This window comes from Mercenaria mercenaria, chromosome 13 (genome assembly GCF_021730395.1).
Source record: "Mercenaria mercenaria strain notata chromosome 13, MADL_Memer_1, whole genome shotgun sequence".
NCBI classification, from domain to species: Eukaryota; Metazoa; Mollusca; class Bivalvia; order Venerida; family Veneridae; genus Mercenaria; species Mercenaria mercenaria.
In genome coordinates this window covers 60,316,568-60,333,063 of record NC_069373.1, presented here as the reverse complement: position 1 = coordinate 60,333,063, position 16,496 = coordinate 60,316,568, and the positions used below count along the sequence as shown (strand labels likewise).

Genomic DNA, 16,496 nt, shown 5'->3' with positions numbered 1-16,496 from the left:
GTAGAACCATAAGAAAAATTCAGTGGTACTGTACTATACTGTCTGGGGCGTGCTCAATAAGTCTCCGAACAGCAGCTCCCTCTTCACGGTTCCGTCTTCTGGCTTGTTCCTTAGGCATTCCCAGTGAATACACCTGGAAACAATGATAGTAAAAAGCAAATTAAAATACGCGAACTGTAATGAACAATTATACCACAATACAGTGTACCATGTGTCACGCCGCTGAAGTCTGAATAAATTTGACGATAGTTGATGTTGTTCGCTTGGTGTCCAAGAATGAAATGGCAGAATAATAGCTCAAAATTGCAAAAAACGAAATTCACGATTTATCAGGAAAAAATTAGCAAGGGAAATAACTAAGAGTGGTCAGGCTAATTAAGTAACTTGCTATTATCGTTGTCGTCGCACATCATGTTCCCAATATTAGGCTCCGGTGTAGAGTCCTTGAAAAATAAAGCCATTTATTGTGGAAAGTGCATCATAAATATAACTATTTATATACTGTATCAAGTTTTGTCAATATTTTAAAAAGATAAGCTAGGAACAAACACACCATTTCAAAATGTTCAATATATTTGCATTGCCAGCGGTTTTCATGACCTTACTTTTTATTTTTTTTATTTCAACCATACAAATTTAAATGACATTAAGTAATTTCGCATTGAAATAAACTCTTTAAAAATAATTTTGGCACTTTAAACAGGTATCACATAACTATCGACTGAACCTAACGGCCAATGAATCTAATTTGATTGTAAATTGATTACATGTAAAGTTACGCTCCAATTTTAATGCAATCAATTCAATTCAATTTTATTCTGGTTATAAGATCATAAGAATACAATATCACTATAAACATCATACATCACATAAACATATACGTGTTCAATATAAAAGAGAATTGTTCTAAGAATATGATATTAATAAATAGTCATATGCAAATTTGATCTTATAGCCTGGGATGGCCCATTAAAGTTAACTTAAACAATTAATGTTTCTTCATGCTATTTAAATGCCTTGTTATATATTATGATTGTGATAGGGAGAGTGGTCCATATTCATAGTCGTCATTCAAACTCACACTTGACTCAAACTTGGGTAAGTATCACTCAAGTGGGCCTCGAGTAGACCTTGCGGGAGTATAAGTGGAGTTCTAATATCATATTCATAAATCTCACTCAATCTTAACTTTCGGAAGGGCAACTCAAGTATTGGTTTCATTGTACACAATGGATTTAGTGGAGTATAACGGTATATATGCTAATAACATCAAAGGTATGCAAAAGGGGGTGTTGATCGTTATTTTTTAAGATATATTTGGCAAGGCGGAAGTTGTCATCTTATTGCCTGTCTGTGTTTTCCACCCGTCTGTCCATGTGTTTTATAATACGTCCGTCCGTCCGTCTGCTCATCTGTATTATTAGAATGAAATTTATGCTTAAAAATACATGAGTTCTTTTTTGATGAATTGCCTTGAATTGGTCATGTTTTCCCGAAAGCCAGTCCACATAAATTTAGGCTATGTTTCGTAGATCTATATTTAATTGGCCTATATCTATTTTTAGGTAGTTTGCATCAATTTACTATCTTTTAATTATATTTGTTTTTGCGTTTTCGTCGTCCTCAACCAAATAAATCAGAAAGAACATACTTTTTCCAAAAAATACTTTCACAAATATGTACCTTCGCCTTAAACACGACACTGTTTTCATACTTCAAATAAATTAAAGATTGTAAATTTATCATCTAAACTTGCATTTTGATATTTGAGAAACACTCAAGTGTTCCAATGACCTCCCTCAAAATAACTCACTCTCGGGAGTTGACTCCACTGTCACTCACCTTTATGAATACAAATCGAATCTTTTCTGAGAAAAGGCGTGGCCGTTAGGCAATTTATTTGAGTGCACTCAATGAGTGGAGTTGGAGAAAGGTCTATGAATATAGCCCACTTGTCTTGTACCCCAGCCAGATTTTGTCAAACAATACATACATTTCAATTGATACACGATTGTTTTCATAATCTTTCCATTGAGTGAATTTCTTCACACGACAAGTTTCAGATTTCATTTTTTAACAGTTTGTATGACACTACTTTTCATTGTTGACAACAGTTTATTGTTCCGAATCAAGCATTTTGGAATGCGGCTATATATCCTACCTTAATCTATACGTTTAATTTGAAATATTCTGTCTTTAAATAGAATGTATCGCACTTTTGATCAGTCATTTTAACTTTTTAAACAAACGTTTAATTGTAATTTTGCTTAATTAGATATTACATTATCAACTGAATATGCTTTCTACGGAATCTAGTCACGTTTGAAACGCGATCATGAGGGCCGTGGGGGTTAATCGCGATACTAGCGGGTATGTATCGATTATTTTTTATGGTAAAAACTCGAAATAAAAGGGTTTAAATTATATGGATAAATCTTTCATATAAAATGCATAGATGCGTCCAAAATTAGTACCTTTAAAAGTCCCAACTGGCAGATTTAACCAAAAATAGTGATCTGTTTTTGTGAAGATAATCAAAAATATATGATATGATAATCAGTTAACTTTTGAGGTATAAATACTAACATTATATGAAAGTGTTGTGGTATTCTTAATACAAAAATGATTCAGATTTGATAATCTTGTAGTTATTATTATAGTAACATGGTTAGTAACAGAATAGATTTTGGGGTGAAAAATAACGAAAGCTGTGCAATGTCGTTTTATAGGAAGCATTTAAATTTTACCAGCTCAAGGCCACCAGTCAAGGTCAAAGGTTCGAACCTTTTATTTCATGTCTGCTCCATCGACGAACGTGATTGACATGTTCCCCTTCCCAAGACAAAGTGCAGAACTTGTGCACCGATTACGGGCGCTCAGGGTCAATGTCTTCAGTGAAGGTCAAAGGTTTGAAGCTTTTGATTTCTCTCTTTTTCTCATACCCTTGGAAGGATTACCATAAAACTTGGGTGATATGCTTCCGTCCTGAAGGCTATTAGCAGAAACCACAAGCAAAATATGCTGGCTGAAGGTCAAGGTCTCTAATGTCAAAGGTGTGAACCTTGGATATGACCCTTTTAGTTCCAAGTGTTCTAAGGAACACGTGTCTAGTTTCTCATATCTATGGTGTTCAAGTATATAGATAACTGGCAGACAAGTAGGCATTTAACAATAAAGTGGCCACATGAGAAAGGTGATAACGCGACAGTACTATGATGATAACACGACAGTACGATGGTGATAACGCGACAGTACGATGATGATAACGCGATAGGATGATAATGTATTTGCATATTCACGATACTACGATAAAGAAAACGCTAATCACGATATTACGATGGTGAAAACGCGATAGTATATCGCATTATCATCATCGTACTATCGTATTTTCGCGTTTTCGCGTTTTCGTTATCATAGCATCGCGTTATCATCATCGTGTTGTCGCGTTTTCTTTATCGTAGTTTCGTGATTTTGCGTTTTCATCATCGTACTATCGAGCATCGCGTTTTAGATCAACACTTCGAAAGGCGATGGCCCTAACGGATTTCCATAGAAAACATATTCAATTGATAGTGTAATATCTAATTGATATAAAAATAATGCTGCATTTACAAAGTAGTCCGATTTATGCAAGCCCCCTAAGGACTGGAAACAGGCCAATGAGCCAACCCGTCAGTCTATAATATAACAGTCCTATAATAATACAGACAATAGTAGTTATGTTATGGATACTATGTTAAAACAAGCAGAGGGGATCCATAAATAATACATAGACTCGTATAACATATTTTTTTTTTAAATTTTTTATTTCACGTATACTGATTTAAAGTTGCTAATATGACACCTTTATTCTGATAATTGTTTTAATCAAAAAGGTTCTATTTATTATGTTAAAGATGAGTAAAATGTAAAGTAGAACATGAAATGCCCCCCTTGATGCATGCAGTAACTGCACAATGAACAGAAATTATTTGGTGACTGTGCACTGGACTTTTGACGTACTCACCTCAAATCAATAGCTATAGATCATCTACCAGTCACAAGTGACCTCCGTATCAAACGTGATCTTAGACCAAAGCATTCTCTACTTACCTGGAAAAAAAGTTCTACTGTTCTGGTTCATTGTGACCAAGACCTTTGACCAACTGATCTTAGAATCAAGAGGGGTCATCTGCTGGTCATGATCAACCTCCCTATTCAGTTTCCAGCTCCTCAGCGTAAACGTTCTCAAGTTATCGTCTAGAAACGGTTTAAATGTTCCGGGTCACTGTGACATTGACCTTTGACCTACTGATCTCAAAATCAGTAGAGGTCATCTGCTGGTCATGATCAACCTCCCTAGTAATTCCGTGATCCTAGGTCCAAGCGTTCTCAAGTTATCACAGGAAACCGTATAACTGTTCCGGGTCAATGTGAACTTGACCTTTGACCTACAGATCTCAAAGTCAGTAGGGATCATCTGCTGATCACCAATCTCCCTATCGACTTTCATGCTCCTAGGCCCAAGTTTTCTAAAGTTATCGCCCGAAAGCCGTTTAACTGTTCTGGATCACTGTGACCATGACCTTTGACCTACTGATGTCAAAATCAACAGGAGTCATCTGCTGGTCATGATCAACCTACCTACCAACTTTCATGATCCTAGACCCAAGCATTCTTGAGTTCTCATCCGGAAACCGATTTGTCTAAACAATATAACCATTCTTCTTCAAAGGGGGCATAAAATCATGTTAAGGAGTCCAAAACGAATTTTCGAGTTAGTATGTTGAAATTTCGAGAGAATATATAACACGCACCTGACAAATGCTCTTCTGTAATTTATATTGTGAATGCAAAAATGTGTCGTCTTGTCAAAGTATATCACCTTTATAGGGAATCGATCCCTCTACGGTAACCGAATGAGATATATACTATAGAATTAAAAAATGTATACTTCCGCGTACCCGAGTTCGGATTTTTTGGAAGAATACGCTTTTTCCTAGTGCCTAATAAGCGTCCAGATAACTTGTCCGAACCGCAACGTCTTGCACATCTGTACATACATGGATAAGAGGCGGAAATTACCTGTAATACAATACAATACAATACAACACAATATGGGCAGTGTTGTTTTTATTCCAAAATCTACCTTTAAATTGATAGGGAATCGATCCTACACGTAGCGACGAAAATCGGGATCGATCCCTTCAAGGTAACATGCGATATACCGAATGAGATATACCATCGAATTAAAAAAAATGTGTCAATCCGTGCTGTCATTATACAGTTCTTTTCAAATGTTATGTTGGATCGATTCCCGATTGAAGAAGTGCCTTATTTCATATTATATTTTATGCATGTGCAGACCAATAAAAAGTCCTAAAAATCCTACGCCCGCAAAGAAAGATCAAATGCTGTTCTACTTCCTTCTTCGCCATATTTCAAACTGTTATAACGGAGTATGATTAAGAACATTTGAGGTAAATATTTTGATTTTTATGTGAATAGTTTTAATAATCCTTTGAAAAAGACGTATTAAGTCGAAATATATATCAAATAATATTTTATTTGATTGTTCTAAATCATTTAACGTTTTTGCGTAAGATGACTTACATGTATAATATAAGTCAAGTTTAAGGAATATTTAAAAAATGAAACGTTTTAGCGGAATGTGAGAAGAGAATCTTCTGAAGTAATTAATTAAGTTTTGCGTTATTTTTTTTTGTAATTTGTTTTCACTTGATTATTGTTCATTTCGTCTGAATAGTTACACATTTTATAACGGTCGCTCACAGTACCGCACAAGTTCGTTCCAGTGAAGTATTGAAATATTACAGAAATGGGATTATAAGTCTCTGAAAATCTGATATGCTAGAAAATGTCGAAAAACCGTTATAAAGTAAGTGGATTTTATATGAAATAAAGAAGAGCTGGATTTAGTGGTGTTCAGCCTGTAGCCCCGAGTGAAAATATTACATTAGGTGTTGACGAGAGAAACAGTTAAGCTCAATTAACCTTTGGGTCGGAACTTTGGGTCAGAAATAAAGTATAGGAATTCGATACTTTTGTTTCATAGTTCAATATCGTAAACAGTCAAAGAAAAAGTAAACGCATATCACATATTGGCATTTTTGTCGTTTTTCAAAGTTTCTATACTTTTTCTTTTGTAATATGTTTAAATCCGTCACACGGCGATAGTTCATAACGTACGTGCTGTTAAGAGTTGAATTTGACACGTCCAGGTTAACATAAAAAACTTTTATACTCAAAAACATCATTTTGTGGGAATCAAAACCTCCAAGTTTAGCCAGCTTCCTCTTAAAATGTATTTAATTTTAACTATCGTATAGTGGTTCTCGCTAAGCGATAAATATAGAACAATATCTTATACTTAATGTAAAACAGACAATTTTCCATTCAATGTTTTTAACCAAGTTCTTACGTTTCATAATTTCTCCCAGCGAAAAAAAATATTTTAAATAACTAGATCGCTACTTTACAAAAACAAAAAGAAAAGGGGGTGGTAACCCTTATATAAGAAAACTACAGTTCGGTAAATACAACCCGCTGAATTTACTACTTTTCGCTTCTTTCAATTTTTCTTTTCGAGACATTAAATTCTTACGCCGCCATTTTTACCTAGCATGCGATAGGAACATGCCGATTTCAATAGAATGCAAAATGATACATACTGAAACGCGGTAGGGTAAAAGTAAGCACGTTGCTGTCGAGAAAATTCACTAGGAAAGGAAAAAAGATCAGAACTATTTATATTTGGACTACTTGAACCTGTTGCTATCTGTCTTAAGTTCTCGAGCTTCTAAAACAAACAAATACACATGCAACAAAATAGTTCAGTCATTGACCTTGACAAATTTGGTTTGGTATTTGATTTATTGCTGAATAAGATAAATCAGCACAAATTAAATATCTTGAGTGAAGTGATATTAAACTGAAAAAGATAATTGATTCATTGTCAAAATATCTAAAAGATAGCGAGGTAGTTGCTATTTATACATTTATTTCTAAAGTTTTTTTTTTGTAGATTATTTTATGTCTGTTTCGTATAGAATAAAAAGAACTTGACAACTTAACAATCTTAGTTTTATCAAGCCTATTTTATCAAAGACAAGGAAGGTTTAAACGGACGGTTATCAAAAAGTGTGACAGCTTATATACCACTGAATGTCCACAAATCACTTGTTTCGTTTAAACTTTGTTTGGCCTAAAGTTTAAATACAATATGTAATGTGAAAGTAAATGGCGTTGACATTCAAACTTTTTAATTTGGCAGAGTTTCAAGAAAACATAATGTGTCAAAACATGAATATTCAGTAATCATATTTACAAACTTTACAAAATATTGAAATCTAGAAAGTGTTAATGTAGTAAAACAAATAATATAAATATTGCTTATTTACTAAAACATTTTTTCCTTTCATGTATAAAGGACGTAACTCCGCCTTTAAATAAGGTGACAGCTTGACTATTTCTTTTATTTGTTCTATATACTATTGATCTATTGTAGACGCATTGTTTATGGTTACAGAGATTTCTTCGCTTCAAGTTATAACTTTAACTCCTTTTTCATACACTATTAGGGTGTTGGTGAAAAGGAATTAATCAGCAAATACTTCAATATAATATCTGTTGGTATAAAACGGAAATAATATAATGTTTTAACTTTTAAAACAATGAGTTTTTTACGCATCATCTTGTGTCTGCGTTATGTTATCAATCAGTAACGTCACTTATCAAACTCAGATAAAATGTTAGATTAAAAATATCTTCAACTTGAAACTAAATGAACTACGACATAACAATAAATTTTCAGGTTCAAAACCTTTTATCTCTTACTTTAGAAACAACTTTTCGTAGCAAAATAGACGGTTGTTTTGATAACTCAACCACTTTTCATCTTCCCATGATTGAGTTACCACGGGTTTTTCCTGATACTGCTAAAACTTTATAAAATTGAAACCGGTCAATAAATGTTTAATATACGTATCATAACCGTTTTCCAAAAGAATCTAACCTACTCTCATTTTGAACATGACTGTGCTGTTCCCAGAAGCAATACTTTACTTGTACACTTTAAACTTATTTTCAGGTGCAAAATTCTTTGAAGATGGAAACTTCACAGAATTATTTTACTCCTATGTGTTCTGTCCATAATGATGCAGTTGCAAAAGCAGTTTGCTTGAAGAACAAAGAACTGCTTTGTTTGCAGTGCGCTATAGGTAAAGCTAAGTTAGATGCCTACACTATTCAAGAAATTGATAAAATTTCTGAAGGAAAAGAGAAGCTCAAACTTGAATATATAGTAATGAAACAAATTGCTTCTAGAAAGGAAAATTTTATTGTCGAATACGAACGAAAAGCTGGAGAGGTGACAGAAAACCTGCAACAACAAGTAAAGAAAATGTATGACCAACTGTCAGAGGAACTCTCCAAACTAAAAGAAAATACTCTACATTCGGTAGAATCTAAGAGAGATTTATTTCTCAAAGATTTATATAGCAACAAAAAGGAACTAGATGGAGTGCAAAAGACAATTAATGAAAACCTTGAAAAGTTATCTGTTGCCACAGTTAGCGATGTTGACAGTTTTGAATCACAACTACAGGAAGTAAAGAAAAAGCTGGCCGATGAGATTCCTGATCTTAATTCGAATCCAGAAGGAGTGTTCATAGCAAGCAAAATGTTTCAAGAAACGATGAGCAAGTCAAAAGGTGTTTTGGGGGAAGTGAATTTAAGCAACATGGATCACTATTCACTTCCCACACAAGATGAATCACAGGCTAATAATGCAGTGTATTTGGAACCAACGGCAAGTATCGGTAGTCAGCCACCAAAACTACCTCCAAAGCCTGATGCTGTAGCATCTGATGAATACTGTGAAAAGCCAAAACTATTACCTCGGAATGCGGAAGCGAAGAATAAGAGAACATCTATAAATGAAGACACCAGTCAAACGGTAATGAAAACAACACCAGGTAATGATATTACTACATCACAAACTGATTCGAAAAAAACTGAAACAGTTGCTGAACCCAAACAAGAAAAAGCAAAGAAACCAAAGTTTAAATTATTTGGCGGCTTGAGCGCCAAAGAAAAACCGAGAGAGAAATTAGAAGATTATGAAGATGTAACTTTCACCCCTAAAACCCCAGTACAAGCAAAATACCTTATCAATAGAACAATAACTCTATCAGGACTACAATCAATTCATGCGCCAATGAAATTCTCAAAGCTTGTCACCATAGGTCCGGATCGCATTGGACTTTTAACTAGAACACAATCTACTGTTGTCGTGGCACAACTAGATGAAAATACTAATATCAAACCGTACCGCAATGGAGTCACAAGCATTGCAGCTACAGAAAATGATCAGCTCGCTATACTTACCAAGAAAGACGGAAATAAGATTGAGACTGTTTGTGTGACTGACAAAGGCTTTGATACGAAAAGCACTATCGACTTAAAAGTAGAACTATCTGATGTTACAGGATTTGATTATTCAAAAAACAAATCACGTTTTGCAATAGGTACTAGAACAAAGCAGGTTATCATTGATGGGAAAGGAAAGAAGATCAAATCTACAGACATCGACATTACAACAGGCTCGTCGGATATCGCCACAACGTATGATTTCGAAAATGACTGTATCTTTGTTCTGAACATGGAACAAAAATCAATTAAATGTGTGAGTCTCAAAAATTTGGCACCCGTTTGGAAACGCAAATGTGAGGACGATGTGTTCAAACCAAAATCTGTTTGTTTGTATAAAGACAAACTTTGCGTAGCTTGTTCTGGATCTGTAACGATATTTGCGGCTAAAGACGGCACGCCGATACGAAAGCACGACACCACTGACCTTGTTCAGGACTGTCTTGGAATATGTGTGATTGATGATGTTATCGTGATTTCTTCCAATTCGGATGGATTGGACGAGTCGCGAAAACTTGGTTTCATAGGTATTTAGGTGAAAAATGTTGAGTTGGCATACACTGAAAACAGACAAAATACGAATTTCTAGGTACTAAACCTAATATACTTATAATTTCGCACGAGCATGAAAAATGAACATTGATAGAAAAAATTGCTTTAATTGATAAATGGAGGTAATGTTTCGCCTAAAAAGTACTGGTTAGAAAAATATGCTTTAAATATCATGGTTGCGTATATCGCTGTTAAGTGCGGGTGAACCTGCGCAAAAAAACTTTTGTATGTTTTTGTTATCCGTATAGACTTGTTTTTCGTCAGAGTTTTATACTTGCTTTGTGTGTTGTCTTTCTTATATCATTTTGTATTAGTTTAAAGTTAGAAAAAGATTAACATGTCTTTCATACGTAATAAAAAATGTTTTTTCTGCATGAAAGTTTAGTACATTGATTTAAATCTTAACATCAGTAGATGCTAATACTTAATGTTTCTTTTTTAAAAAAATATAGTGTACTTTCAATACATAGATATAAAAGAAATATCATTATTTATAAAATCGGCTTTAAAATGGTTCAACATCTCTGTTTGTTAAAAAGGAATTATTCTGCATACGTCACTTAGTCCAAATTACAGGTTTAGGACACATTTCAAAGCACAGTTTTGCTATCATGGATATAAGACATGGTGTTTAGCACAATTAACAGATTCAAAGAAAAGATAAGCATTCGTTACACATAGCAGTTTAGAAAATTCACTCTTGGAAGTTAAATAAACCGCCAGACTTTCACTTGGAACGATGACAGCCTTAGTGATAAAAGGATAATCAAGGATTATATTGGTTTTCGATAAATATTATGTTTTCATATCATGAACTTGGTGAATTCCTGCTTACATTAGTATGTTGCGTCTGTGCACGTGTGAATATGCATTATTTTGTTGAATAATTTGAATTCTTTATCTATATAAGTCACTTTATTTTTAATCAGATATTAGATAAATAAATATGTCTTGTGTGTTTGTATACGTGCAATTTAACGGTAACTGTCATTGTGAACATTGTCCAAATCGGTGACTCTAGTCACCTGTTTTGTTCTTGGGCAGATTATCGAAGAAAACGTTCGTTCTAATGGTTTGTAATATCGTCAGTCGATTCTTATAGTGGACTTTTAATATTTTTTATACTGAGATTTTTATATCATTTTGTTTATTTTCTTGACGGGCCGTAACAAGTACACATCAATGGTTACTTCATTAGAGAATATTTTTAAGTATGGTTCGCTTTTTCTCCCTGTTCGCTCTATCTCTCTTGTTTGAATATATAAGCGTCTGTCGCAAAAAAAGGCTTATATCGGCCGTAGCGCGAAAATTAATGGGTCACAAACGAAGACGATTCGGAAGAAATGTCAATGCGCACACTGCACATTAATTTAGCATTGTATTGTTATAGACATTTTATGAACAGGTAAGCTAATTCAATCATGATTACACTGTGAAATAGGATTTTTTCTATGATTGTTTCCTTTTAAAAGCATAGATCTTCAAAGTTCACTACGGACGACATTCTCCGAAAACAAAATAAAAAAAACGTTTCTTTTATAAGCAGAATAAAAGAAAACCAACCAAAAAAAAAGAAAATCAACAAATTACGTATAAAAATGCAGTTACGTGACTTAATACTATAATGACATTTTCGCAGTGCCCTACATAGATTTGTTATTGCTACGTAACAAAAATATCTACTTCAGACGAAAATAACATGAGCGGCGTTCGGCGATCATCATTACTCGCTTTCTGTGTATGTCGATATTGCGATAGGTATGCAATATTTTTATGATATTTTCAAAACATACTGTAAATAGATCAAGATACTTGTGCAGGCATACACATTTTTATAGCTCCAGTGACCTTTCTTTCGGATCAACCCTTGTAGCTACCTATACCAAATTGTAGGATGATGCCTATGATCACAGTTTACTGAATATATCTCTCCATCTCTCCAAGTCTGCAACTTGGCGGAATGATGACGTTACGAAAATGGCGGCCTTTGTAACAGGTTTATGGTACTCAATAACATTAATATATGTGTTGTTTATCAAGCGGTATATCCACCACGATCAAGAGAAAGGCATATACAGTTAATAGTGATACAATTTGAAAAGGCTGGATAGAGTTTTTAATATGCTAACAATTATAGGAATTTATTATACAAATATCTTCAAATCATATTTGAAAGCGTTATCATCTATACATAGCATGTAGCTTCCATGCTTTTTCCGAGATCCACACATGGTAAATAAACAAAAATGTAGGAGATAACAAGAAAAAGAAATTTTGTAGTCCCTGGGAAATAAACGAAGAACTAAGAATGTTAGCAAACATCTAACAATGAAGTATAGACATCAATCAATGAAGACCTGGCCGTGAACCCAGGACGTCTCCACCTTATACGGACTCATTTAAACGTTATATTTAAAGCTTAACTACTTAAATACAGATCGCATAACTAATTTGCCCCAAGTCTAATGAAACTTAAATACCAAAAAAATGTAATTAAGTTCTAACTGTATTTTATAAATGATTGGTATCTTTTAGGGATGTCAACGAATACCAAAACTGGTATCCGAATATTCGGTCAACCATCCGAACGAATATCCGGATATTCGTTCATGCACATAACCTCTTTTTTTCTGAGGACCTAAACGTGTTTATTATAAGGGCTTATGATGTTTTTTCTAGTACCAGTCGTGCTTGCAACATATTAGCGGTCGCCATTTTGAAATGGAAGAAAGGTAACTCTTACAAGATTTTTCTACTTTCGGTTTAGTTTTATAATGCAAACTGAAAAGATACGAATCGTGTTTTTCATTTATATGTAACTATTCATATGAGGCCGGGTCCAGAATATTTTCTTTCAAAAATTGGCTTTATATAATTGCAAACTCATTATGAAAAGACGGATTTGTTTCTTTGATTACACAAACACAGTAATGAAACGACGTAGAAAGTTTGTTTCGTTTATTACACAAAAAGCATAATAGATATGGTGAATAAAACAATTTTCACGCTGTAAACTAGCAACTAAAGTTATAACAACAATGCAAACTTCAAATATCAATAGATTGTCTTTAGCAACGACGTTTTCAAATTGATTGGATATATAATTGGATATACATGTATAATGTCTTTTGAAATTTTCCCAATTACAAAATCACTTAATCAAATGCAGTCGTAACTGAGTCTATAGTGTTCACACAAGTTCGAGTGTTTGCACTTACACAGAAGTAATGTCCTTAGACACTTTGTTTTTGTTCAGAAAAATAATGTTATCCACGAGGTCACTGGACAGTCTGTTTCTCAACTTATTTATCAAAAGTCCGGCGGAAGAAAATATTTGTTCCGACGGAACTGATGTTGCGGGCACAGCTAGAACCTTTTTGCAATGAGAGCAATCTTAGGAAATCTGTGTTCATTATTTTTCCACCACTCTAGAGTATCGACGTCCTTATATATTTTTTCCGACAGATAGCACATAATTTCGTCACTACTATCGTCTTTCTCCGGTGATTCAATACACAGAAAATCAAGTTTGCGCCGTTTTGGTGTTGGTTCACTATCACTTTCACGCGAGATTCGTAACGGCATTTCGTCGATTTTACTTTCCAACATTTCATGAGTTGCCTTGCGTTGTTCACGTGTCAGAAATCCGAGCCGTTTATACTTGGGATCAAGAAGTGATGCCAACATAGGCACCGTTGAAGCAGTGTCCACAGAGTCAGGCTTAAAACGCCTGATGAACTCTCCCCTTATAGTGTCCTTCACCTTCGCGATTAGTCCACTATCATCACTTGTGCGTTTGAGACAACCGTTTATTAATCCAAACACGATCGGATATATCTCTGAGCAAGACACATACTGATCAGAGCACATGTACGTTGTAACGTCCGTGAGAATACGTAACACATCACAGAGATCACTGATAATGTCCCATTCGTGATCCTTCAACAGAAGCGCACTATCATTCTTGCTTGTGATGCTAGTATCCAGCATAATGTCCGTTAACACGCGTCTTTGCTCAGATACACGTTGTAACATGTAGTAGGTGGAATTCCATCGGGTAACAACGTCCTGTTGAAGCTCGTGCTCGGGAGCACCCAGTGTAACTTGGCGTTTCCTCATTTCGGCCGTTAGTGTTGTTGAATGTTTAAAGTGGCCGACAAGTTTCCTACATTTAGCTACCGTTTTTGAAACACTCTGTAGTTCTAGCGCCGGTTTTATACACAGTTGCAAAGTATGTCCAAAACAACCGAGATCGCTCCACTCATCACATATGCGTCCAGCACAATCCATGTTTCTCGCGTTATCATGTACACATGTTTCAACTTTCCCCACGAGGCCGAATTCAGAAATGCAGTCCTGAAGTTTTCGTGCCAAGTTTGCCCCCGTATGTCTCTCTGGCATGGCACGAGTAAGCAGCACATTGCTCCTCATGCGCCACTCATTATCGATATGGTGCTCTGTGGCCGTAATGTAGCTTTCTGTTGCATTGGATGTCCACGTGTCAGTTGTTATAGCAACAGAAGATACACTCGCGAGAGATGATTTTAGCAAGTCCTTCTCACTATCATATCGTTTAACAATCCGAGAACGAATAGTATTCCTGGATGGCACATTATACACTGGCACTACAGTATTCATCAGACTTAAAAATCCTTCTCCTTCAACGACACTTAGTGGCATATAATCCATAACAACCATATTCGCTATCCACTGAGTTATTTTCTCACTTTCAGACGATGACACTTTTTTCGGTGTTGAAACAAACGCTGACAGAGATGTTTGCTTTTTTGTATCGTCCGTATTTCCACTGTTAATTGATGGATGTTTTCCATTGAGATGATTCCGGAGGTTAGAAGTTCCTCCAGAATAAGCAAGGGTAGTCTCACACAGGTTGCACTTAGCCGATTTTCGATCATTTGCACGTGTAAAGTACTTCCAAACGTCGGAAGTAGTCGGAGGCATATTGCTAGCAAATTGTATCAGTTGTTACGTCTATAATATTAAGAACTGATTTAGGACATTGAAAAGTTTGTTCAAGCTTTTATTTTCAACAATATCCAATAAATTAATTCGATACAATTTGAGTAAATTATGAGTAAAAAGGGCGTAACCTTCTATTGACCAGTTATATACAGCGAAACATGTTTCTAGTTGTTAGTCTCTTTCATAAAGCGTGAAACTCAAACATGTATGATGAAAAGAGCAGTGCCGATATTTATCGACAAATGTTTGTTGCAGCCGGCGTCAATATCAAGAGCATAAAATGCACGTGCACTAATTATTACCTTCGCACTCTCCACGTCTTTTCTTTAAAGCTGCAATATTTGCCGACGATTTGTAAACACATTCTTTTTAAATTACGCATAATTATTAATTGACAATAATTGCATTGTTTGACCAAACAGGACTACTTTAGATGACAATTATGTTTCGCACACCTGTCGGGTATGTGTCATTACCATGACGACTGTGTATTACGTTTTGACACGCTATTTACGTGACGAAAAATTACAATGCTATGAACATAAAAATAAATATTTTAGTAATGTGTATGTTACCACCGAATATTCGAATACTTAAATAAGATCCGAATATTCGTACCCGTGACCGAATATCCGGATATCCGGATATCCGTTGACATCCCTAGTATCTTTATGCTACGCAAAGGTTAAGTAATACCTTTGTTAAGTTGTAGACCGGACGTCTAGGCCGTCTAGGACAAATGAACTCAGTCGGAAGTTTTGTATTTCTTTCCAGAAACTTCCAAACGAAAGACATAAATACCCTCTAGTGTTATCATTAGATACCTGAACATGTCTCTGCTATTACATTTTTTGTGCATATGGATCTATGAGGCTTTAACCAGAAAATAAATCAATCGTTTGATACTATGTCACAGAAGGAAGAGTAATTCTGATATTTAGAAAAAAGATAGGAAAAATTAAGTATATCAAGCATAGCCAGAGTCCCACGGTTTTATTTTGATGGGTTTGAAGTCACAGTGTAACAATTATGGTAAAAAAGCAGCTTAACAGCTTTAATAGTGGTATAAGCGAGCACTTTGGCAGAACCCTCAGAATTTCGTAAGCGGAATTGATGACTTTGTCACATGTAAGAATTGTATTCTAACACAGAGGTTTCAAACCAAATGTGTTTGAGAGGCAAGAGATTCGATACCAGCAACTTTAAACATTTTTCCACCTGTCCCCTAAGATAGACAAATGAAATCACTTGAAACAATTGTTATAACTTTGTAAAAATTAACAGTTTAATTCCTCCTTTTTGTATTACTATCAGAATGAAAATATGTTTTATAAAAGGACGTGGGCGGGAAACGTTTCTAATGGGCAAAATGATAAACGATTGCTTGAGTATCTTAGGTCGGATTACAAATTGTGCAATCCGAAGGTAATGTAAATCTCACACACTTTTGATAGATTTAATCGGGTAAACAAATGACACAATTACGCTTTATATGCAAGTCACGTTTTTACCTTAAAATTAAAACATATTTA

The 16,496-nt window shown here is 34.8% G+C and overlaps 2 protein-coding genes across 2 annotated transcripts; one reads left to right on the top strand and one right to left on the bottom strand.

The window, feature by feature from the left end:
- Positions 1-5,321: 5,321 nt before the first annotated feature.
- Positions 5,322-10,934, top strand: LOC123529001 (uncharacterized). Its single transcript, XM_045309148.2, has 2 exons — positions 5,322-5,459; positions 8,090-10,934. Exon 2 carries the CDS (start codon positions 8,108-8,110, stop codon positions 9,962-9,964), a length of 1,857 nt encoding a protein of 618 aa, XP_045165083.2. The 5' UTR covers positions 5,322-5,459; positions 8,090-8,107; the 3' UTR covers positions 9,965-10,934.
- Positions 10,935-13,347: 2,413 nt separating this feature from the next.
- LOC128547768 (E3 SUMO-protein ligase ZBED1-like) lies at positions 13,348-14,943 on the bottom strand. Its single transcript, XM_053520931.1, has one exon. The coding sequence runs from the start codon at positions 14,941-14,943 to the stop codon at positions 13,348-13,350; it is 1,596 nt and encodes a 531-aa protein (XP_053376906.1).
- Between the last annotated feature and the right edge of the window lie 1,553 nt (positions 14,944-16,496).

Coding starts and splice junctions, on each gene's coding strand:
- LOC123529001 (XM_045309148.2), top strand. CDS start 8,108: ATGGAAACTTCACAGAATTATTTTACTCCTATGTGTTCTGTCCATAAT.
- LOC128547768 (XM_053520931.1), bottom strand. CDS start 14,943: ATGCCTCCGACTACTTCCGACGTTTGGAAGTACTTTACACGTGCAAAT.